The sequence below is a fragment of the Cyclopterus lumpus genome, chromosome 7 (genome assembly GCF_009769545.1).
Source record: "Cyclopterus lumpus isolate fCycLum1 chromosome 7, fCycLum1.pri, whole genome shotgun sequence".
NCBI classification, from domain to species: Eukaryota; Metazoa; Chordata; class Actinopteri; order Perciformes; family Cyclopteridae; genus Cyclopterus; species Cyclopterus lumpus.
In genome coordinates this window covers 12,505,032-12,529,747 of record NC_046972.1, presented here as the reverse complement: position 1 = coordinate 12,529,747, position 24,716 = coordinate 12,505,032, and the positions used below count along the sequence as shown (strand labels likewise).

The following is a 24,716-nucleotide window of genomic DNA, read 5'->3' as shown; positions in this document are numbered from 1 at the left end:
TCTCATTGCAAAAAGGAAACAAGTATTTATTCCAAAATGTGTGTGTGTTTGTTGAACTCTTCTACTTAAAAGACTATTTACAGACTTGCTAAATGATGACTTATCTGTAGTGCAGATTTTTCTGATATACAGTGTTTGTATGAACTTCCACAATAAAATCATGGGTAATGTCAAAAGAAGTTAAAAGTCAATAAAAAGACTGACCTGACTCATTTTGTACAATATTGTTATCAACATAATGTACATTTGAAAATGTAGAGCAACAACAGCTTGTCCATAAATAATCGTGCAGTAGGAACCGTTTTTTCTAGTGTGATCCAAAACTATTTTCTATGTCAACATCACTTACCATACTAAAGGATCAGCATATGATTATGGCGTACAGTAATTGTACAGTACAAATCAAATAACACATTAAAGAACAAATCAAATTGTTCCAGAGGAGAAGTTGTTTAAATGCACTAGTAGGCAGGATGACCACATGGTCTGTTATTGGTCAGAGTATGTATGTATTTTGTGTGTATAGTTGGAAGGCTGCCTGACAGGGACAGACATAAGTGAAAAGAAATAGCAGGCAGTTGAAGGAGATTACACAATTAAAAAGTAAATCATTCATGCATTGTGACAGATTCAACATTACAAATATAATTAAAAGCATTTAAAAATGTGATTTGAAATTAGCTTAAAGTACCTACATGGAAGTTATCATTACCTGAAGCAGGGCATTACAGTAAACATCTATCAGAGAGTCACATGTTCTTACGAACCAAACAACAAGCCAAGTGTAAATGGTATGTGGCGTTCAGTGTCATCATGGTGTACAGATGACTGTAAACACAGGCCTGCTGATAGCAGAGAACAGGCTTACATTCTTAACATTGAAATGACCCTCAGTGTATCCTCCATCCATAAATAAGTAAAAATCATGTACAAGTCTCATACGGCCAATTCTGTTAAAACGTGAAGAAATGCAGAAGTTTAAAATGTACATTTGTACACACAAACCAGACGACTGCAGTTATTGTTATTTCCACATTCATTATTGTGTGATCATGGATAAAATGCAGTGCAGACAAAATCAAACAACTGACAGCAGTGAAAGATTGCAGTAAACTTTATTGTTTGGTAACACTGAATCATGTTCTGTGGGGCTTCACCCACTTGTATGTTCCCTTATAGCGGAATCCCACCCTCTTCACAAGGTCATCCGCCTCGTTTGGACCACGACTGTGTACGCACAAAGAAAAGACAGGAGGAAGAGATATGATCACCAAAAGACAAAATGTGTATCATGTATTTATTTGTGTCTCATAAGACAGACATTGTACCTTCCATATGTGTAAGGGATTGGGCGTGTCTTCTCTCCCTCCATTCGGTGGAGGAGGGGGGTGAAGATCCTCCAGGCCTCCCGCAACTCATCACTGGGACAGACAGAAGATAACAAGTCAAAAACAAAATACCACACTAAAATAAAATAGCTATAATAAACTGTGACAGAAAATGGTGCAACCAACCTGCGAACAAAGTGCATCTGATTTCCACAGAAGACATCCAGTATCAACCTCTCGTACGCATCTGGGAGCTTCATGTTCTAGAAAAAGATAGCATGCTTGTTTCAAGTTCAGTCATCATTCTTCTTTCAAGCTAAAGAAACCAGAAAACATCTACTATATTGCAACTCTTTTCAAAACACCAGTTCTCTGGAAAGTATATTATGGAAATGGTAATACATTATTTTATACATTAGACAATAGTATTCAACCATGAGGTGGCCAACATTTTTCAATCTGTTTGGTGCATCTCTACACCGCCACTATATTTTTTGTTTCTTCTAACACTATCAATATCACTGTGAGACATTGAATATCAATCAAATATCACCTCAAAATCAAAAGACGTCTAAGTTACAGAATATTATAGTAAGTTAATGATCAACATTTTACTATTCAAAGTGTGACCAAGTTATATGAAGAATGGAGTGACAATCTCATGACATAGAAACTTCACTTGATTCAAGAAACACTTGAGTTAAGTATCACCTTGTATCTGCTCCTGTAGGTGAGGTCCAGCTCAGTCTCCTCTGGGCTGAAGTAAACCCCAGGCCTCTTGGTCATCATCTTCAGGTAAATGGCTTCGTCAGGCTGCACCCGCACCACCAGCTCGTTCCTCTGACAGCGTTCACCAAAAATGTCTCCTGGTACGTCAGTGAACTGCAGGCGCACTTCTGCCTTCTGTTCATTCAAAGCTTTACCGCAGCGGAGAATGAAAGGTACGCCTGGTGGATGAAAGTATGACAGGGAGAAAAATCAAAGGGAATGTCATACAGTGCAGGCTGAGACAAGTGAGGTCAAAAGAGAAGAAATGTTTTGACTCACCATCCCATCTTTCATTTTGGACATAAAGCACAACCGTGGCAAAGGTGGGCGTGCAGGAGCCTTCTGGTATGGTTGGGTCATCAAGGTAACCCAGCTTGGAGTGGCCCTCACCCTTAGCATCCCCCACATACTGGCCAAGCACCACATCTGACCCAGCAATAGGCGCTATACACTTTAACACCTTCACCTGCAGCACACCAATAATTACAGGACTGCAGTGACATAGACGCTCTGGTATTTCAGACCAAACACATAATCAATCATTGGTGTTACCTTCTCATCCCTCACGTCATCTGGGCTGGTAGAAGCAGGTTTCTCCATGGCAACCAAACAGAGCATCTGGAGGAGATGGTTCTGCATGACATCTCTACATTAAGAAACAAGGAGGAATCAGGGTAAGTAAAAGCTCTAGGGTAACATAAACATTGTACACATTTATTTCACTTATATGAATGAGAGTCTCTAACCGAATGATACCAAAGTCATCAAAGTATCCTCCACGGCCCTGAGTGCCAAAAGGCTCTTTGAAGGTGAGAACCACACAGGCCACACTGTTCCTGTTCCATATGGGTCCAAAGATGCGATTTCCAAACCTGGTTGCGAGAGAATAAAACACATTTAAAATAAAACCTTCAAAACCGGAGATCTTGAAACCTACAACTTTTAGGTTTTTAACAGTGGTAAAGTCCTTGAGAATGTGTGTACGGAGCTTGTTACCTGAGCACCATGAGGTTCTGCACCATCTCTTTGCCCAGGTAGTGGTCTATGCGGTAGATCTGGTCCTCTGTGAACATGGAGGACAGGTGGGCTGACAGCTCCTCTGAGCTCTGAAGGTCACGGCCGAAGGGCTTCTCAACAATCACCCTGCTCCAGCCTCTGTTTTACACACACAGCTGATTAGAATAATGTGATCAAATAGCAACTAAACCATCGCTTCCTATAACAGACACTGACCTGCGGCTCATGCAGTGGGTATTGATGTTTGTGCTGACATGCTGGTAGACAGTGGGGGGCAGGGCCAGGTAAAAGAGTCTATTGGCATCAGCTCCCCTGGGCAGAGACGACAGATGAGCGTCAAGTTGAGTGAAAGAGCTGTCGTCGTCATACATGCCGCTCAGGTAGGAGTTCTTACTGAAGAAGGCTGAGAGACACTCACTGTCTTCATCGGTGACCTGAGGGAAATGTAGAATAATGTTTACAGAAAAGATGCCAAAAACAACCAACCAAGTTGTCTCAATAATAGCCAATGGATGCTACCTTCATATGAGGCAGACATGCTGTCTTGATGTCCTCCACTGTCAGCTTTGACCGGGCAAAACCAACAAAGTAGGTGTCATCTGGGAGCAGGCCATCTCTGAATAACCACCTGAATAATACAGACAAAAAACAGCAATGCATAGAAGTGGCCAAGGGTCTAACTCCCCATAAAAGAGAGTGACACCCAGTGTGCACTTGGTGTTAGAGCAGCCATTATTTACTCACCATAAAGTTGGATAGATCTTCTTTTTAGCAAGATCCCCCTGTGTAAAATATTTAAATTAAAAAAATTGTGATCGTGAACTTTTACTGATAATCACTTAGGTTGAAAAGAATCAATCAAGAGTCCAACGAGTAGGTACACAACAAACACAAGTGGAGTAGAGTCGGTGAATATGTTGCGCAACGGAAGAACTTTGAACACACCCTTTTTGCTGTACTCAAACTTCAGGTAAAAGCTAAATAGATCACTGGTTTCAACAAATAAGGGCTAAACAAACAAGGACGATAGATATGAACAACTAGATTTTGGAACTCTTGCCAGGCTCCATGTAAAAAACGGTCTGACTTAATGTGTTTTGCTTTATATCTATCCCCTTCTTCAATGCTCGACAAAGAAAACAATAGATGCAGCACATATCCGTCAACATGTGCTCTTTCACTAGCTTTCATGTTCTGATTACCACACTGCAATATTCCCCAGTGAATTGTTCTCTTTGTGTCAACTTTGTCGGGCTTGAAAATCTATTTTCAAACATTATTTTTTACTGTAACATCTGAATCAGAACATTTCTACAGGTATTTGTTAAATTGCGTTCAAGGAAAATTGTGCTTTAACTTGGGAACAGAGTGAAATTGGTTACTCATGTCTTGATGTTCGGAGGTTGTACTCACAGAGGCTCCCAGGATGATGAATATGTGCGTGTTGGAATGCCTGGACTGCTCCTCATAGAGGTCCCTCCTGAGCTGTCCAAACACCTCAGAGCGAGTCAAAGGCTCAGAACTCATCTTCTGGTCCATCTGCGCTCAGTCTGTCTGAACTGTGGCAATTCACATCGCTCTATGTCTACGTGACCCACACAGCATGCTGACATTCCAACCGTCATCCTTGCCTTGCAGAAACACTCAGCAAGTTAATGCTGCCACCTATTGTTGGACAGAAATAACGCCTTCCTCTAATGTGGCTACTTCCGCATGCTTTGCAATGTATGTATGACCTCTGCTCTGCAGTTCAGCAGGAGTAAGACCCAACTCACAGACTCTAATCTGCACATTCAATCAGATCAGGTTCGGCAACCTGGAAAAAATCCTGCTCATCGACTTAAACTCATATTTTAGGTTTGAAGACTGAAAACAATTGGCAGGAATGTTTCTTGCTCCTAAAACACTCCTTAGACTAATGTTGCGTAATCATAACAGGTGCCTCTCACTGAGAAAATCTGATCAGTACACAACCGTTTTAAAGAAATATTTTAGTCATGAATCATTGCAGGAAATCTATCTCTAAATTCAAATGATTTAATTGTTGTAGCTTGAGTAACCCCAGTGAGTTAATCATTTCAGAATATTATCCGGTGAATACCAACCATTACTTAGTACATTACTAAGTAAAAATCAATTAAAATAAAACAATTATGTAAATAGAGCATTATTGCTGTAGTGTACACAGATATATGAAAAGAAAAATATTTTACAGTTCAACTGTGACACCTCCTGTTTTTCTTGATACTCATGGTGATCTAAAACAAAATATTCTTTTCTATAACAAATGATCATTTATCCGACACAACAAAGAAGAAATTTTATTTTGAAAAAAACAGACATCTCTTGATTCTATGACTTATTTCTTATTATTATTATGGCATATTTCAACGTGTGACATGTTCAATGTCACATTTCAATGAATTCATTGTGAGCCAAAGAAAATTTAAAAAAACACTAACTGGAGTGTGAATTTACTGAAGTAAGATAATTTCAGGTCACACCCACTGCCCCAGAGTCAAGCTGCCACTCCTGCAGGCAAAGTCCACAGTCTAATGACTAATAATCCCCAGCCACCTTCAAGCGTCTCTCTGAGTTTCCATCATAAATAAATTTAAAACAAGTTAAGGCCAACCCGAGCATCTTCAACAGTCTTTCCTTTGACCTCCATCTGTAACTGTCCACTCAGTATGGCAAAAAGCCCCACGCTCCACAGCAGGACGTCCTTGTGGATCAATGTTGAGTTGGCTCCTCAGAGCAGAGTCTGAGGAAGGAGACACGAGGTCCAGAGGTCACCTGATGGGCAGACAGGGAGGTCAGCCAAAGGTCCAGTGCTGGTAGAGGTCGGCAGCATTACAGTGGTCCATCTGAGGCTTGTCTCCATTCAGCCATAAACATTTCCCACTACTGGGATTTTTCAGCAGATTTTCCTGGAGAGTAGCATCAGAGAAAAAGTTGAAACAATACAGTAGCCTAAATTAATATAAAAATTCCAACAGATACTTTTTTAACTATTCATTTAAATCATTCTATACTGAATAAAGGCGACTTTTGGGGATATTGCACTTATTCGCTTACTTTCCCAGTTAGATATGATAAATACTTCTCTCATGTTTGTCCGATAAATATAAAAGCTACAGCCAGCAGCTGGTTAGCTTAACTTAAAAGACAGGGCAGAGGGGGAAATACGTACAAAAAACTAAGCGTAATAACTTAAATATGTCGTTCAATTTGGGGCTATGTGCCAGAATACTTCTTGGTTGGGTGCCCGACTTCCTGTAGTCTCTGCTAGTTGCCCGGCAACTTCACAGTGACAAGAGTAAGGAGGCTCAATTCTTTCTGTTGTTTCCAGATTGTAAACAACAGATAGCTGTAGCCTTATATCTAGCTGACAGATACGATAGTGATATCAATCTTCTCATCTAACTAACAAAAAAACTAAAAAAAAGACCATTCTATTCTTCAGCTGGGCTCCAAATGTCCATCACCTCTGTGAAGACCCACTCCTGTTCTGGTGCCAAACTGGTTCCCTTCCCCTTCAGGACACATAGCTCGATCTTCACTGCCTCTGGCTGGGGCGTGGCATGAAGACACAGCTGCTTTGCAATATTATGACGCAGGTCCTTGTGAGTTGAGTATTCAAAGTACTAGAAGAAACAATCATCCATTCAGAGACCTAACCATCTAAGAGAACATACAATCTTAATTCGACATGCGTGAGTCATTAGTCATTGTACCTGGTTGCCCCCCATGTTGTGACACTGGTACATAATCACAGATTTACCTCCCTGGTTAGCCTCTCCAACATCCAGACAAGTTTTAGAACCTGAGTTTCTAATCTGATGCAAACACAGACACAAATAACAGTAAGATACAGCCGCGGTTATGTTATATGAGCGGTGTATTATATAATTAATATGCAAATACAGAGAAAAGGAAACGTGACTTACTGCTCCAGATCTTTCTGGGTTTAAGTCTGGAATGAAGGCCTCTGGATAGATGGTGTTTAAATACCAGGTGAAGTTCTTGCACTTAAGCTTCTCTCTCAGATTCAGGCGATCAGATATGTCCCCATACTTATTCTACAAACATTATAATAAATAAACACATACATTCACATTCTCATATCAACTTGTTGCAGCATGGACGACAAATTCTAGTCAAAAATGAAAACTGTTGTGGAAGAAGGGTGATAAAGGTCATTGTATCCATGTGCATTTAACAATTGAACAGTGTTACTCCCATCAGCAAGTCACACTGACCTCACTGGCCATAACTGCAGCTTCCTTGTTGCGGCGATAGAAAATCTTCTTGTAGTCATCCATCCAGACCTCAGCCAGGCGTACCTGGTTGCGAGTGATGACTGCTGTGCCCTTGGGGAAGGTGTGGGGGCTCTTGGTACGGAAGACATGACCAACTACAGAACAAGGGAGGATCTCAAGCTGACCCCCACACTGCCACACCTGTGAATCAGATTTCATGCAGGTAGAAATTCAGCCTCCAACTTGACAATGAGAAGGAGACTAAACAAATGTGTAGAACTGTGGAAGTACAGATAGAGACCAACCCTGAACGACATCTCCACATTTTCACCGCCCCAGATCTCCATCTTGTCATCATATGTTCCAATGTGTTCAAAGTACTTCTTTGAGATTGAGAAAAGACCGCCGGCAAAAGTAGGTGTTCTGAAATGTTCAGAGGCAGATCAAAGCTTTAGACACTTAAATGATTCAGGATGCTCTGAGTGAGACCAACATGACCCTTCTTACTTTACGGGGTAGGTTTCATCCTTGCGCAGCTTATTCGCCTCCTCAGGGATTTGCTCCCAGCCGAAACTCAGGCTCCAGTCAAAGTTTCCCCGGTTGAAAGCGTGGCTGGAGGGCGAAGGCTTGTAGAAGTGAAAAGTTTCAAGGTCAATGGAGGCGATCTCTGGACTGACCACAGCTGTGGGTTCCTCAACAATGCGGGCCAACAGTGGCTCTAACCAACCATGGAAACACTCACCTAGACAGGGAGGAAGGACAGAGATTACTTCATATCTACTTCTTAACCTCTTAAAACAGTGCTATTGATAACCACTAAGCCACTAGAAGTTGCTCCCTCCAACCGTTCCATTCCATTCACTTTATTACAAGTGATTGTCAGTTCCGTCAAGGATGCATGTGGCAGTGTGCATCTTTACTTATAGCTATGATGTGTAGCAGGGGTTTGACAGAATTGGCAGAATATTAGAAAGTGAACATATGTTATGGTTGAGTGGATGAATCTCATCCACTCAACCATAACATGTTTACTTTGAGAGAGTGCAACATGGTTTGGTGCAACATTTGGACTCATGGTTGAATGCACTTATTGTAAGTCGCTTTGGATAAAAGCGTCAGCTAAATGACATGTAATGCAACATCTAATGGATTAGTGGTTATCAATAGCACCTTTTTGACAGATATGTCAAGTGTTTCAAGCTTCATAACGTAATCTATGGTAATCTTAGGATATGGCTGGCTAGATTTAGGTCACATTTAGCTTGTCATCTCAATGGGTGTGCAGGGCACACAGCATAACTTGTTCCAACTTATTGATAACGATGAGTAAAAGTATGCACTAATGCCAATGTCTCCTCAGGGATTGAAGATCCCTCTGAAATTTAAATTGTATGGGTTATCGTTGTTCGGACGATTAAGCTCTCAATGTCAATTTTTCAGCCTCGCTGATATAAATATACAATATTTCTATATTTGCAGTACGAACTGTGTGTCTGTGGCGATATTCAAGGGGGAAAAGTGTCTTATTGCAGTTTACCTCCACTGTATACGTATAAAAAAAATAGAACTATATGCACATTTTTGAAAACTTAAAGCTCATGTATCAACAAAAAGAGCATCATTCCATTGATTTCACAAAAAAACCAGGACTGACATCTGAAGGATTTACACTTTAACAAAAATATTTTTCAGGTGAAAGAAAAGTTATGATCGGGGCAAAGCACGGCTTCATGAAAATGTTTGTGAAAATTGTTTATTTTGGATGGACCTTAATATCAGGCAAAACAATGTTATGAAAAAATGGTGCCTTATGCCGGCACAAACAAATAATCTAAAGAACTATAGGAAATATGAACCACTTTTTGTTGCAGTAGTGCAAGTCTGTACATTTCTTGCAAAGAGGGAAAACCACACATTAGCCCCTAACCCTGGTAGTGCTACGACACACAGCTGCTTAAAAACACCATTGTGGCTGTGTGTGTGTGTGTGTGTGTGTGTGTGTGTGTTTTCTTACAGTGTGCGTCCAGAAAGGTTAGGATTTCGCCTTGAGCAATGCTGGCACCCAGCAGCCTGGCAGTGATGAGGCCCTTCCTCTCAAGCTGCCTCACAACACGGACAATCTTCAGCGGAAAGACAAATTCCTCCAGTTGACTTTTTAGGTGATCTACGGAAAATAAAAAAACCCAACATTATCATGTCTGTTTTGTCTTTGTTTAAAAAAAATGCTCCAGTTGTTGAAGCTCTTACCTTGTGGGCCAGAGGTTGCCAGTGAAACTATTATTTTCAGCAAAAAATAATTATTAATAGATAAAATAATAAAGCAGCTTTCCGGCCCAGATAATAAAAAGAAACAATAAAATGTATACCAGGTAAATCTGGATCACACTTCCCCTCTATAAGCACAAGACCACAATGCACGGCGCGCATTTCTCAAAGGTTTCGGTCTAAATTAATCTGGCAACCACAATGTCGAAACGTTATGAAAGTGCTGCAGCTGTTGTAGCTAAAAAGAGAAGTAAATAGTATACAGAAGGTAACGGCACATTAGCTTCTGACAATCTCAGTTGCTGCTGTTCAATAATCCAATGATATTGCCCCTAAAGTAAAAGCAACATAACAGATTGGATTGTAAAACAAAAACATATGACAAGCTTTATCCACACTTCAATGATAGACTTCTTTTATCATAACTGTTCCGTTACTTTGGCCAACTCTCACTCAGGTGGAGGAGCATTTGGAGAGTCTGTTGTTAAGTTGGTGCACACCACTGTACTTTCCATTTCACTGAAGCCAGCCTTGTAACAAACCCATAATAAAATACACAACATACTTTTCCTGTGTTAGTTTCTCTGTGTGCAAGCTGCTAGTAATCCCAAACCAACATTATTCTTATCAAAGCTCACAGTGACTGAAACGCTGCCCTAAACACTCTGAAGGTCAATTCAATTAATAAATCACTTATAACTTGAGCCTTTATGATTTTCAGATTGTGCTCCTGCAGCCCTGCCTGAACCTGTTGGAAGGAATTACTCATTTAAGCACAGAACTGCTGAGCTTACAAATGTGTTCCTTACTTACTGCCATATTAAGAGCCGAAAAAAAAGTCATGAACTTGAACTCCCCTTACTGTTGAACACAAGGTATTTCATATTTTTCTGCCAGTGAGGCCTTAGTTATGTTTTGTCTTTAGTGTGATTTATATTTTTCGCACCTGCAACACTGGCGTCATCTACCAAGATGATCTCTTTGAGCAGGATAGCAGGAGCCGTGTGCAGGACGCTGTAGACCGTCCTGAGGAGGGTAGACCACGCCTCGTTGTGGAAGACGATAATAACACTGGTGGTCGGCAGAGCAGGACAGAGACGGAACTTCTTCTCCACGCACCTGAGCCACATCAGAATACAAAGAAGTGTGCAAAGGTGAGAGGCATATCTGATGAAACAAAAGTCACAGGAGGTCCTGCAGAAACAACGTATAACAGACGATTGTTTGCAGATATTCAAGGTCTGGTCACCAAATTTAAATAGAACATTGAGCGCACAGTCTTAAACAATCAGCTCTCTTAAAAGCCTCTCGCAAAAGAAATCGCTCAAGGCCTACAGTGCCTGTGACATGCGCAGATGTCAAGTCTGACAAACACATTCAGTGGTGAGTGGTAGTATTTGAAAGCCAGATAATACCTCAGTCTCAATTACTTTTTAGACACCCACACTGGCGTAGTGCTATGCATTTTGTTTTGCGGTTACACTCAGTGCAGCCTTTTAACTAAGTGACTTTCCAGGAAAATGTAGCCACAATATTAAAATGCATGTAAATAATTCACTGCTCTGAGCGTGACCCCAGCTGAGACCCAGGATATTATCTCCTGCTGCGGACACGTCGGCACACTCCAAACTATCTCAGATTATCTTGAGAACATGTTCTTACTCTGAAGGCCTTGTGTCATCCCCAAGACTACGGCTGAGTGAGATATGGTCACTGGCAAACTGGTTGAAACAGTGCCTTGTCATTCCCTCCTCCTTCTCCTTCGCCTCGTCTGGGGTCATGTGGTTTTTCTGGAATGCTTTCCCATCAGCCCCAGGGCTTGTGGGGTCCTGAGGCGGTCTCTCCAGGTGAGGTTTGAGCTGAGCCCGAGTGTAGAATCCAGCAGGGCATTTGGCGTCCTGGGTGGGCTGCTGCTCTACTGGCTGTGGCTGAGGAGCTCTGATCTGGAAGCCAATGTTGTTGACAGCCTCTCGGACCATGATCATCACCTTATCCTTCTTGACCACCAGCTCCTGAAACCAGGGGTCACCAGCAGGTGAAGACCCAACATCCCTCTGGAGAACCACTAGGATCACCATGAAGAGAGTCCCCCCAAGGAGCACCAGTTTCAGCAGGGATGTACGCCGCCGTAGGAATGGACGCATGTTTCGCAATGGGTGTTGCTCTCAGTGCTGTTAAAAACAGAAACAAATGATTTTTTTCCCAGTGGTTGTGCATGTTACTTGATAGTTCCAGCCAAGCGCTGTAAAAACCCTTTTTTCAAAACCAACTCCTCTGTAACCCTTACCTGCTTTTACTTACTAAACATTCAGGTAGCCATTACTGAAGCCAAAACAAAATACCAGCAAGAGTAACAATTCTTAAACCGGGTTGTGCGTCTCTGCAAGTGTCATAGCAGCAGGAAGTCTTTCCAACCTTGTGCCTCCTGCCTCTTTAGGAAACAGTCCTGGAGGACTGGCAGATAGAACATGGAGGCGGAGAGTGTGAACAAACACACCACACCTCTCAGTAAACACCTGAATTCACCTGCTCCGGCCACAGTCCTCCAGGACCCACGTGGCAGCAGGTGGGCCATGACACTGCTGGCTCAAGGCAACTCCCTCACCTGTTAATAAGTGACAACGCCTTGCTACAAATACACCTCCCCCATAATGATCAGCTGTCATCCGTACAGGATGTAGAGTTTGCTACGTGGAGCATGACAGGACCACAACATCACCCAGCCCAGGAACAATAAGAGGCTGTTTCCTGCTAGGTGAAACAGGATATCACTGCAATGAAGGACATCTGCGTGCCAGTGGGAGAACACTGTTCAGTTTGAGACTCACTCTTACTTGTTCATAATTCATTTACTCTATTCTCAAGCCAGCCTCCTTCATAATTGATTCAAGGTGTTGCAACCAAAAGGTAACAACCACAGTCAACGGTTGTGTCCAGTCGGCAACAGGTTGGTCCAGTTTGATATTACAACAAATGAGGAAGCCAAAACAATAGGTCAATATTTAAATGACATATTATGAGCTTATAAATCTGTATTGAGTGACAGATTATCATAATGTCCCCTTTGAACAACTTTCTAACAAACATAATTTTACAAATAAAAAAGAAACACACGTAAACGACAAAAGGTGCCGCGTACTGACAATTCCGCAAAACGATGCATGACGCCAACATGAAAGAGGAAGAGTGTATTTCCTGTAATTCAGAACGTGTCAAGATTAAAGACATACCTTATCGCTGTTCGTCTTAGATACGTGACAGATGAAGGCAACCTGCCAGTAGTACTACTGATGACACAGAGACGCTGCTGCACAGTGAATATTATAATGTAAATGCGGCAACTTACACCTCCAATTCACGAACCTGTTTCCGTTGATTTATTTATTGGTTTGGGAAGTTTCCAAGTGAGCACGCAGCAGCCTCCTAGTTCCTTAAAGTTGTGGCACTGGAGCGTTCAGCAGCGAACCAGGATACAGCAGCGCCGTTGCCTCCCGGCTTTTCCTTTGAACCGAACAGGTGCCATTTGTTGAAATGATTAGCTGGAGGCCGCCCCCTGCTGGCCGCGCGAGATATGTCCGTGCAAGCGCGTTAAAGGCGACTTTCATCGAAAACAGAGCACATGGCTCCTGTGATCGAAACAGTATACAAAATGTATCAAATGCGGGAGAAGAAAGTCAAAGCTCAAAACTCAAAACACGATTAAATAAATAGTTCAAATCAAATCAAATAGAAATAAAAAAATTATAATTACAAAACCGGAACAGACGTAAAAATACGAGTTCATATTTAAATTATAACGGCTATAGGATTTATATGAGATACATATTCACAATGTACAACAGAAAAAGTGTGTAACAGTGTAGTACACACACTTTACAAGTCCCTGTATCTTGAGCCTATTATAGTAACATTAGTGCTTTTTCATCAGGGATTAGGAGGAATTTATGTCGCTTAATTAATGTTCAGCATAGTGCTGTGAGTGAACATTGCCATTACCTCAACAGAAATTCATTATTCATGTGCACGCAATTAAATACTCTCTCCTGTACCACCCTCTTGAAACTCAAGACGGATTTATTCAGAAAAGGAGAAGGAGGCGTCTCTCAGGTTTCTGTCACAGGGAGAAATCTTGATTGCAGACTGCTGATTGATCTAAGAGCCTCAATAGAAATACAAAAACAAACAAATAAACACAATCAATGCAAAAACAGCAATTTATTAATTTATTGTCCAAAGGTCAAATCAATCATTGCACTATTTCTTAAACTCTGACACTTTAAATGGAAAATGGAAATATTTAGTTGACCTTTCACTTTAAGGACATAGAAAGCGAGGGTGTTGTTTGTAGCCGACGAAGGCGCGTTTTTTGGCTCAAACCGAAAAGTGAACATTTCAACACCAGGTGTAACGCTCGTCTAAATATAAAATACAGTTCACTTTTCAGCAAATGTGGCATCCAATAAATTTGGTCTAGTACAATGTAAAGGCCATGTGTAGTGTGTTCTTTCAGAAGTAGTTTCATTGTGGACAACGATAGTAATTATTACATTCATATGATTATTGTTTCAAAAGACTAATTTAGGGGGTTACAAGCCTCCATGTGCCAAATATAACCAGATGGGGTCAAATACTGTTGTGTACAGTTGTGAATATTGGTCCATGAAGTATGCAAATCTTGGAACTGCATAATCTCAAGGCAATACTTGTGAGCACACAGAGAATTCCTGCATTCAGTTCATCCCGAAGCCGCCAGGGAACCACTTTACGTTCACACTTGTAACACAATCCAAAATAAACGTTTCAAAGGCTTTTGCTTATTTAGGTTGGAGTGAAATCAGTCAAAATCACAGACCAGTAAAAGTCGAAGTAGAACAATTCTCTTCAAATTATTGTTTTGACATAAGAAATCAGGAATGGACAAACTTTGAGGAATAATATGAAACATGCCTTGCAGCAACCAATTTGGCAAGAAAGCATTGTCATACAGTATCATAAAAACCTCACAGTGAAAAGTTACAGTATGCCCCTAGATAAAGATCATCATTTAGCCACACACACACACACACACACACGCACACTCACACGCACACACCCGCACACACACATACACACACACGCAGACACACGCAGACACACACACACACACACACGCAGACACACGCAGACACACACACACACACAGTTTCATAACAGTTTCAGAATCTCTCTTCAGTACCAGGATACTAATGCAACTGTTCTTCCTTCATTTCATACTTCTTGTTTTTGGCTTGAACCAAAAGTACGTTGCAGGGAGCGAGTAATTGATCGCACATTTCAGTGAACCACAAACCGCCTTGTGTCCAGACTGTGGCTAATGACAGGCTAAAAGAAACAAAGAAGGCCCTGATAAGAAACACAGAAGTCCAAGTCAAGGTTATTATGAGTGTTTTCTATCTGCGATTGTGTGCGTGTGTTCTCCTTCATGAATAAGTTCACAACAATAAAAGTAAGCGTTCGTCCCTGTCAATGACAGCGACGTTACCGTGCCCTTTGCTGTCAAAAGATGAATAAATTACTTTCGCTTTACTGTAAATCTTGAACAGAATCATTAGTGTGTTTTCTTTTATATCAAACATTTGTTCTTTGGTCATTTTCATCCTTGATGTTGTCCTTGCATATTTTCTTTGAAGTAACATCGTTTTTTGTGTGTGTATTTGTATATATATATTCTTTTTTGTACAAGGTCATCACAAAAATCCATCCGCACAAAAATAAATAACGACTCCAGATGAAATACTTGTACTATTGCTCATAAACACAAGCAAAGTCGCTTCCGTCCTAAGGCAACTGGGCTTTGAGATCTCTGGAGCAGCTTGGGGGGAAAAGCCTTGGAACATGAACTACGTTCTACATGTGTGGGTCTGAGTACTTGACCAAATACTGACGGGCCAAGCTCGTCTCCGTCGAACGTCTTCTGTCCCCGGTGTGTTCGCACCGCGCTTCGGTGCTCATCGCGAGCTGACCACTCAGTCGCTCTGCAGTCTCTGTCTTGTCAGTGGGAGTCACGCTGCGGTCGGCCTGCCTGCCGTTAACTGACCGGAGGACCGCTGGTGAGGAAGTAAGTGGTCATCTCCCCCTTCCCCTTCACCTTGACAACACCTCGACAGTCCAGCTGGTATCCGTTGTTGACCAGTACGTGGTATAAGTCTGTGGTCACCTAAGAGAGGACACGGACATTTGACACCCAGAATGTGAGACTCAAAACTCTTTCCAGGAGAAACACTGACAGTTTCACATTAAATAATCTGCCTCATGTGACTGCGATGATCAGATGTAGATAAAAGGTTTAAAAAGTAGTACATTTTTTAGACAAATAGATCTATTTATCTACTAGGGCTGAAAAAAAATTGTCAATCGACAATTTTTTATTATCTTTATTTTTCTAATCTTTTATGGTCTAAACAATCCACATAATTATTGACAATCAAAATGTTAATTTGTTGCAGCCCTTTTATTTATATACTGTGTATTATAAAAGGAAATTAGATTTGCAGTAGCTAATACTGTTCAACAGATGGCAGCATTGTTATGAGTGCAATCTTTGAAGCAGCCACATTCTGGATTTGATTTGAGGCAACAAAAAAACACCCACAACAGCTCTTTGCTAAACTGGTGTTCTTCCCACATTTCAAAAAATGTATAAAGATCAACTATATATCGATGAATTAGAGATAATAAATAATGTACCTAACCTGACTGACAGTGCTCATCTGAGGAACACGCAACAGCTGTTTTGAGTTCTCTGTTTACGACTTTAAGAATAGAATAATGCTCTCCTCCACAAGGATATTAGAGCACTACATCTTCTCGAGAACAGCATGTTCGGTACTGAGAGGAATTCTTGCTCAAGGGTACTTCTGCAGAACAGATGTCTGAACCTAATTCTGTAGAACTGGTATCTTCTATGAAATGTTTTTACGGAATATAATATAATAATGTATAATATAATTAAATTACTTTGTCCATTGCAGATACCACAACCACTGCTTTCAAAATGTACATGCTTGAGAGTGACAAACATCTCTCGGTTTGAGGAAAGATGTCTGCACACTTTCATGTTGAATGATCAATCACAACAACATAATGACTAATTTCATCAGTAACAGGATTGGTATTCTGCAGTGGCCTAGTTTACTTAACAATAACTGCAAAATGCTTCCTGTGAGTATAAAGTTACAAAGTGCTGAGGTCGTGCTGAGAGGAGTTCGGGTGTAGTACCTGGATGCAGTCTGGTACTCCTGTGCTGTCCATCCGGCTGGCCACATTGACTGTGTTCCCCCAGATATCATACTGGGGTTTCCTGGCTCCAATCACTCCTGCTACCACCGGCCCCATGTTCAACCCTGAGAACAAATCACCTGGCCATGTTACATCATGCTAATTACACCATATTAACTCAATTATTAAGCTGTTTCTAAGGAAGTAGATAACTGTGGTTCTGCTTTGCCCATGAAAGGGAATTTTTAAAACAAATGCCAAAGAAGATGCATCAGATAATGTTTAAAGCCCAATCATTGCTTCCTTCCAGGCTTACCTATCTTCATCTGGAAGTTGTTGAAAGAGTGCTCGTTGATGTATTTCATCTGCTCCCTAAGTCTCATGGCGTAGTCAGCAAGAGCCAGGATGTGTGAACGGCCCTTTTTGTCGTAGGTGGAGTCGTTGAGGCCGGAGGCTGCCATGTAGGTGGAGCCGATGGTCTTGATTTTCTCCAGCTGACGAAACTTCTCCTCACTGATAATCTAGAGACAAGGAACACAAACTTGTTATAGTGGCAGAACAATAAAGATTAATTGTGCATTCATCTTTTTACTCATACTTTTGTCTCTTCTCACCTCGTCAAAATCGGCGATGATCTCATTGAGCAGCCTGAGACACTCCACTCCCTCGTTGTTCGCCTCCAGCTCCACGTAAAACTCAGAGAAGTTGCTGATGGAGGCAAACATGACAGCAACGCACTCACACGACTGGTAGTACAACTCGTCATTCCGACGCTCCCGCGCAAGAAAGTGGGCGGCTACATCCTTGGGAAGGATGTTGTGGAGCAGGCGCCGGTTGTACGCCTGCAGCTCCTCCATCTCCTCCTTCTCTTCAGTGGCCTGAAGAGGGATGGCAAGAGTTGTGGTTGTTTAGTCTCATTGTCATGTGACTAGATTCCTTAGTCACGAGTTGCTATATATGCCTTTATCATGCACGATAGTTTGACATGTCACAGTAGGAAAAGCACAAGTGTGAAACACAAAATGAAGGATTCCATTAAAGTGCTTCAGTTCCAGGGTTCTGGTATTGTGGATGCTGGCTAAGTGTCTCACAGTCCTGACTTACTGGGACACTTGAATAGAATGGAGCCATTGTTCATGTTATTACCAACCCTGTACTTTTCCTCCTGTGACCAGTGAAAATGTCTGGCCTGAAAAAAGCCTTTTGGTGAGTTTAAAAAAAACAGTAGCTTCAGTTTTGTTTCCGTGATGCACAAACAAATGTTGCTTTAAGTTTGAATTTAATTTACCTGAAGCTTCCAGAGGAAGTCAAGGCGTGCGGTGGACTCTACCTGCTGGCCGTGCAAGTAGAGAGCCAGAACAAACACTGTCAGGATAACAGGGGTCATGACCTTTAAGGATACCTTGGTCACGCTCTCCAGGCTAAGGAGAAAAAGAGGGGTTGACAAGAGACATGAGTGTCTTGAATTGAAGTAAAATGTATGAAACCTGACATCTACTAAAACATTCATCAAATGAAAGCTACTTACCACTGTTCTGCAGTTTCATTGAAACCAGGCCTAGGAAAGACAACAGAAAGTCATGTCTACGAAGCATCTTAGTCACTGAAATTAGGCGGTACAAAATAAGAAGAATAAAACTTACTGTTGTAGGGAATCATTAACAGGTGATAATTGGCTGAGAAAAAAATTTAGAACATATTCAAAAATAGGAATAGAGCCCAACTGGTACATGACAAAGTAGGTCTTTTACAATCTCAACCTTATTGTGTCAAAGTAGGCCATGTCCAAACTAAACCACAGTATTGTGACACTGGAGCTGAACTATTCCGTTTGAAAATTGGGAAAGCGTGAGTGTACTGTACGCGATTGTATACATGTGTGTTCCGAGCAGGGGACTCACAGGGTGTTGGCAATGACCAGCAGGTCTGCGTTGTCAAACAAGGCCACCTGGGGCCACTCCACCAGTAGGAGGAAAGTGAACTGGATGATCAGCATCAGAGCCAGCTTTCCTATGCTGCTGATGTGGAGGAACACGGAGCAGGCCAGCAAGGTCAGCAGTACACTGTAGCTGAAATACTGCAGCAGAGAGGAGAGAGCCAGAGAAGAAGAGGAAGGTTAGGGGAATATTCAAACGCACTTTTCATGCACACACATATATGCAAATAGGAATTTGTCTGAACACACAACACACAGCGCACACACACACACACACACACACGCTAAAATGTTATGGGACTGACCTCTGGGAAATGGCAGGGCATGGCCTGGCTCGAACACAGAGTCAAACCGTCCTCTGCTGTCCTGGTCAGGTTGTGCAGCAGGCAGAGAGTTACCGATGTGTTCAGCTCGTTGGCCACGCAGTCCTCCAGATTCTCTCTGCTGCAGGTAAACTGGCAGGAAAGGACAACACAGTCTGTCATTTAACTGTCAGCCGTTACAAGTAAAACAGCAAGCATTACACATGTAATGCTGAAAACAGAAAGATTGGTACAGGGTTTATAAGGGCACTGGCAACATCAACGTTGAGAGTGTAAAGAAAATCTGATAACGTTGTTTCTGTGCATAACATCAAAACATTTTTATATGGATCACTATGCTGTTGGCTAGAATGTAGGTAACATTTTTTTGGTGTACATTTTACATTTGAAAAATGGTTATTAGTGCTCACTGGTGAACAAACTAGTGCGTTAATAATACTAATTTAAAAAACAATAATCTTTAATCTTCCAATTATAACAACAGCCAAAGACCTATCATTAGTCAGTAAACACTGTAATCAGACCGTGTTCATCCTAGAAATATTGGTAATCTTTTGTAATTTTAAATGTTTTGACATAGAATATCAAATGCCCCCAATTTAGCGTCAAAAATTGAACTGTAGTCACAGCATAGCTTCTGTTGGTGACAGTTTTGTATGTACCATTATAAAAAAAGTAAATTTGATGATGATGGATGGATGGAGGTTTCATAATTCATATTTGATATGAATATTTTCTTGATCATTTGTATAGGATATATAGTTGTGCTGGCATTAAACTGGTTTTAATCTACGCATACACAAACACAATGCTAAATAGATTTACATAATGTTGGTAAACATGGAAAAAGAAGGTTGATAGTTAAGAATAGGCTTATTTCTAGTACCCCATCTGTCACAGTGACTAATTATAGCTCCCCCCTTCAGGCAAACTGTTCTAATTTTAAAAAGTGACAGCAGGGTGCAGAATCTCAGAGACCTTTTGAAAATCTGAGATGAAGTGATTAATGGAAGGACAGGCAAATGGAAGTGAGGCAGATTCTTAGCCCCTTCCCTGATGTCATTGTGGGCGACAACTTGAAACAACAAGTCACAACTGTTTCATGAAACACAATTACATAATGAGGAGCTGCGGTCCCTACCATGTTAGCAAAGGAGGAAATGAAGAGGAGGAGGATGGTGAAGACGCCCACCAGTGTGCTGTTTGCACGAGACTGGACTATTTTCTTGGTTACAGTCTGCAAGGCAGCTGGGAAGAGCTTGAATACAGACAGCAAGGAGAAGATCAGATAAGAGAGAGTTAATACCATTAGTGATGCTGGCTGAAGATATATGATAATGACTCTTATCTGAAGACATCTGCTTGAGAAATCATATATAGGAGATGGCCTTTGTTTCTCACTTTGATGCAGGAGTAGATGGCACAGATGAAGAGGATGTTGGTGAGGATGATGAAGATGCTGATGTAAAGACCGAGCATTAGTGTGGTTCTGTGGAAGAGAGGAAAACAGGCTCATTAGGATGTAAAACTCTCATTAACTCCTCATAAACTAATCAAGAGCACATTTCCTGTCCACAATGCAGTATAACTGAGAAAGGCAACTTATCAGAAAGAGATACTTACTTTGGGAAAATGATAATCTGAATGAAACAAATGCAACAGAAAACAAGGAGTGTGCAGGCCACATATCCCCCAAAACGATCATCAACCTTTTTGGAGTACTGAAAATAGAAAATCAATGAGAAATAAGTTTCCTTGTAGCTCAATTATTACAGAGGAATTTATCAAGTCAGTTTATTTGACAGGGAATTTTAGTGAGTTTTGAACCAACTCTAATCAAATAGCAACCTTTTTCTCGAGGTCGGCGGCCTGAAAGGTGAGGAGGAACTTCTTAACATGATCCTTCCTCAGCTGGTCGATGCTGCGAGCGTCGATGGCCCGACCAAGAAACTCATCCACCTCATCCTCAGGGTTCAGGGCCTCCTGAGCACAGCGGCTATGAGGATGATGGAACAATAGGTCACTGTGTGTGTTTGTGTCTGTGTGTATGAGTTGGCCTATGCTGTGACAGGCAGGATGACTCAGAGCTAATATGGTATTAGTGCTGGCTTGGATCTGACTGTATAAAACCAACAGTGGGCTCTAAAGTTAGGCCGCGACAGTGACAGTCTGCCAGTCAACGGCTAATAACGAAAGCTCCCCTAATAACAAAAACTAGAGCCAAACACTCACTTGTCTTTGCTGGATGCTTCATCGATGCCCTGAGAAAAACAAAAGCACAGAGTGAAAATGTGACTAAAAAGCAGGAAAAGTGCAGGAAAAGAGAGAGATTATCGTGTAGCCACAGTACAAGTAAAAAATAGACAGAGAGACTTCGACATCTGCACAGCTAATCCCTGAGAGCCAGACTGATGTTTTAATTAATGCTCGGAGGCTTCAAATTACACCCTCTTTGCCCCCAGGGCTCAAAATCTCTGAGATGGAGAGGACAAAAGGAGGAGGAGAGGGGGAAAAGTAAGAAAGACAAGGAAATGAGACTAGCGTAAAGAAAGAGAGAGGATATGAAAGAGAAATGTCTGCAGCTGCAGCCTCATCAGATTCAGTAGTATATGATGCACTGGGAGCCCTGTTGTAACTCCTGTTTGTTTGGCGGGAGCAGATCAATACTTCTTTGCACATTCCTATTGTCTCCTTTAGGCTTGATCATTTATACAGGTCAATACACATTCGTCACCTTCAGGCACTCACATTCTGTATTTAGAGTATTTTGACTCTGCAGCCATGTTGTCAGCATTGTGAGGCTACCTTTAAATGTAAAGCACATTGAGTTGTTCTGTGATGAGATGTGTTCTATAGATGAAGTGCCCCTGCATGGCCTCATACTTAGGATCAGTTATTAACAATAGTAGTGCTAACATGCTGATGCTAAACAGGTATAATGTTAACCATGTTCATCGTCTTAGATTGGTGTGTTAGCATGCTAACATTTGCTAATTAGTAGGTACATTTGAAATAATATTGTGGCCCTGAGAAGATGAAGGAAGAGTTACAAAGCACAAAATAGTTGTTATTGAAGGCAACATACATTTTCATAAACGGTTATCTTCGAGCTTAGGAACATCATTAATACCTGTAAGTAATAAATAGTTTGGTGTTACACTCAAATGCAGCTGAGGCTGATGAGAATGTCATTTGTTTTTTAAGTATTTGGTTGTAAATCCAAAGTATTGAAAGGCTAAAATGTTGACAAGATGATGGTGCCATCCTTGCGTAACACAATTTTCAAGATTTTTTTTTTCCGTTTTCAGAGATTCTATGACAAAATAAGAAGTTTGTATGAAGTACGTTGATGGAGATTTGGAAATAATTCTGCCCTATCAACAGGCCTGTGACCCTTGAAGGACAGTATAAGAGATCTAATATTATGATGACAAAATTAGAAAGGATATTTATGATTTGACTTCAGTGGAAAGGATGACACAGGAAATCAGATATAGACAAGAAGACCAGGTGCCATGTGCTTCCTGAGTTTATCTCACCATCTGCCTGAAGACTTTGGACTCCTTGGTTCTGGAGAAGTTTCGGTCAGGCACCCAGCGTGGCATCAATCCCTCGACAGAATTTGCACGTGCCCGCTGCATCTTGGCCATCAGGGCTTTCTCGTCTTTCTGAAAGTGAAGAAACCCCACCAGAGTAAAGGCTTTGACAAACAAGGACTTCTATGCCAGGTGACAAGCCATTATATTGTTTGTGTGAAATATGGCACTAGTATGAAGTTCTGAAGTCAAGCAGGTACGTGTGTGTGTGTGTGTGAACTAACCCTCTTTTGGCTGCAGCCCAGCACCAAGAAGGTTTCAATGTTGTTCTTCTTCACATAAGCATTCCTCTCTCCTCCAAATCCCGGCTCCACCTCATAGTCCCCGTTCAGATACTGGAGTGTGGCTTTTGTGATGTGGATCCGCCTACAAACACACACAAACACACACACACACACACACACACTGTAAGAAATAAAACCGGCTATGGGACAATATGTCAGTGCAGTAGCAGGTGGAGTAGGAGGCACTGACCCTGCCTTTCCCCCGGCCTCCATTTGGTTAGCAAGCGTTACATCGTTGGACCAGACGTCAAACTGCCACTTGCGTAGGCCCAGCACCCCACAGTGAACACGCCCGCTGTGGATGCCCACCCGCATGTTCACATTAACACCCGTCACCTCTCTCACCAGCCTGCAGAGACACACACACATGCACACTATTGTAAAAGCAAATAGTGTCACCTTCGGGGTTCACAGCGTCTCTTCTGTTCTCCCATGTGACATAAACAAAGAAAGAAATTTAACCTTCACTGGAGTATTACTACATGACTTATAAGGGTGTGCGTGTTGTCGTTTTGAGTGTGTGCATTTGTGTGTGTTTGACTCACGAGATGGCCTCAATCATGTCTACTCCCATCTCCACACAGCAGTGGGCATGGTCAGCCCGGGGCTCGGGCAGCCCTGACACACAGTAGTAACAGTCCCCTAGGATTTTGATACGCAGACAGTGGTTCTCCTGTGCAGCCAAGACACACCCATACAATATTAGGCCCTTTAATTACAGCTAATATAGAGCATGCTCATACCAAATATAAAGCTTTGTATACATCATTTAGATGACTCAGCAGTCTCAACGTTCTCTTATTGATGTTTTACACAATGCTTAAGTAACCCCTTCCCCCTTTGTCATATACGAACAGCGAATGCAACAGACTGTACAGTTACATAAGCAACCGTGGCTCAAAGTTCTGCTGCGAAAATGGCGGCGGCCGGTTGTCAGCGCTCACCGAGGCCAGCTTGTCAAAGCGGGCGAACAGCTCGTTCAGCGTCATGACCAGCTCCTGGGCCGTGCATTGAGAGGCCAGGCTAGTGAAGCCCTCGATGTCTGCAAACAGTATGCTGCAAGAGAGGTGATGGATGTAGGTAGATAGGGAGAGGTTGAGGGTCACCGAAACACACAGAGAGGAAAAAGAAAGACAAAGGAGACAGAGAATGAGATCAATCAATAACGTATAGAGTTAGTTAGCATGGTCTAGCGCCTCCCTCCCTCTTCACTGTCCAGCTGCCATGTGAGCAGGGGAGGGAGAGAGGCAGACATTTGTTCAGCTCTGGCTCTCATCATTCTAGTCCAATGTAGGTCACCTCCTCCAGCCGGTCCCTCTGAGAACACCACCCCTCGTCCCCCTGTCTGCATGCCTTTCATTGCTAACTTTTGATAGTAATGAAAGCGAGGATAAAACAACACCACAGACATTCTGAGTTCCAGTTGCAGGCGACAGTTGGCGCTGTTGGTCCTGTGAGGTCGTCGACACTCACGGAGAACTGGACCTTAATTACAGCAGTCTTGAGCCTACCTTGTTCTCCCACCCTGACCAAAGCTGTGAGCCACACAATATCATCTTCAAAAGGTCGGTTCACACAAATTACACAACACACAAACATATTTTCTCAATTACCCCTAGTGTTATCTATGCAGTGGCTATCGTTATTGGCATGTTTATTAATCTATCCAAGGGTTAGGGT

At 41.9% G+C, this 24,716-nt stretch overlaps 3 protein-coding genes across 7 annotated transcripts in view; all 3 read right to left on the bottom strand.

Moving 5' to 3' along the window:
* Positions 1-1,098: 1,098 nt before the first annotated feature.
* On the bottom strand, positions 1,099-4,745 carry LOC117734081 (glucose-6-phosphate 1-dehydrogenase-like). Its single transcript, XM_034538153.1, has 12 exons — positions 4,527-4,745; positions 3,858-3,895; positions 3,633-3,741; positions 3,330-3,547; positions 3,093-3,251; positions 2,843-2,968; positions 2,649-2,742; positions 2,376-2,562; positions 2,040-2,275; positions 1,515-1,591; positions 1,329-1,421; positions 1,099-1,227 (listed from the first exon to the last, which is right to left on the bottom strand). The coding sequence occupies exons 1-12, from the start codon at positions 4,650-4,652 to the stop codon at positions 1,137-1,139; spliced, it is 1,554 nt and encodes a 517-aa protein (XP_034394044.1). The 5' UTR covers positions 4,653-4,745; the 3' UTR covers positions 1,099-1,136.
* A 670-nt stretch (positions 4,746-5,415) lies between these two features.
* Positions 5,416-13,180, bottom strand: galnt6 (UDP-N-acetyl-alpha-D-galactosamine:polypeptide N-acetylgalactosaminyltransferase 6 (GalNAc-T6)). Of its 4 annotated transcripts, none has more exons than XM_034538096.1 (11): positions 12,987-13,180; positions 11,303-11,811; positions 10,587-10,759; positions 9,390-9,539; positions 7,883-8,117; positions 7,681-7,798; positions 7,376-7,576; positions 7,064-7,195; positions 6,851-6,952; positions 6,602-6,760; positions 5,416-6,043 (listed from the first exon to the last, which is right to left on the bottom strand). In XM_034538096.1, exons 2-11 carry the CDS (start codon positions 11,782-11,784, stop codon positions 5,930-5,932), a joined length of 1,866 nt encoding a protein of 621 aa, XP_034393987.1. In that variant the 5' UTR covers positions 11,785-11,811; positions 12,987-13,180; the 3' UTR covers positions 5,416-5,929. The 4 variants fall into 4 exon arrangements, with proteins under 4 accessions (XP_034393987.1, XP_034393985.1, XP_034393986.1 ...); XM_034538094.1 differs by having other exon boundaries at positions 13,004-13,180; XM_034538095.1 differs by lacking the exon at positions 12,987-13,180 and adding an exon at positions 12,871-12,980.
* A 657-nt stretch (positions 13,181-13,837) lies between these two features.
* The window catches only part of LOC117733644 (adenylate cyclase type 6-like), a 30,169-nt gene continuing 19,290 nt past the window's right edge, over positions 13,838-24,716 (bottom strand). The window contains exons 6-24 of one of the 2 annotated variants that reach the window (XM_034537430.1): positions 23,981-24,092; positions 23,582-23,709; positions 23,227-23,385; positions 22,977-23,118; positions 22,696-22,824; positions 21,389-21,417; positions 21,005-21,152; positions 20,780-20,877; positions 20,558-20,645; positions 20,298-20,414; positions 19,139-19,288; positions 18,799-18,974; positions 18,541-18,573; positions 18,426-18,455; positions 18,186-18,318; positions 17,512-17,775; positions 17,214-17,418; positions 16,898-17,022; positions 13,838-15,836 (exon numbers count right to left, since the gene is read on the bottom strand). In XM_034537430.1, the coding sequence (XP_034393321.1) occupies positions 15,708-15,836; positions 16,898-17,022; positions 17,214-17,418; positions 17,512-17,775; positions 18,186-18,318; positions 18,426-18,455; positions 18,541-18,573; positions 18,799-18,974; positions 19,139-19,288; positions 20,298-20,414; positions 20,558-20,645; positions 20,780-20,877; positions 21,005-21,152; positions 21,389-21,417; positions 22,696-22,824; positions 22,977-23,118; positions 23,227-23,385; positions 23,582-23,709; positions 23,981-24,092 (2,395 nt within the window). In that variant the 3' untranslated portion in view covers positions 13,838-15,707. The remainder of the gene's footprint in view (positions 15,837-16,897; positions 17,023-17,213; positions 17,419-17,511; positions 17,776-18,185; positions 18,319-18,425; positions 18,456-18,540; positions 18,574-18,798; positions 18,975-19,138; positions 19,289-20,297; positions 20,415-20,557; positions 20,646-20,779; positions 20,878-21,004; positions 21,153-21,388; positions 21,418-22,695; positions 22,825-22,976; positions 23,119-23,226; positions 23,386-23,581; positions 23,710-23,980; positions 24,093-24,716) is intronic. The other variant, XM_034537431.1, reaches the window with a different exon arrangement.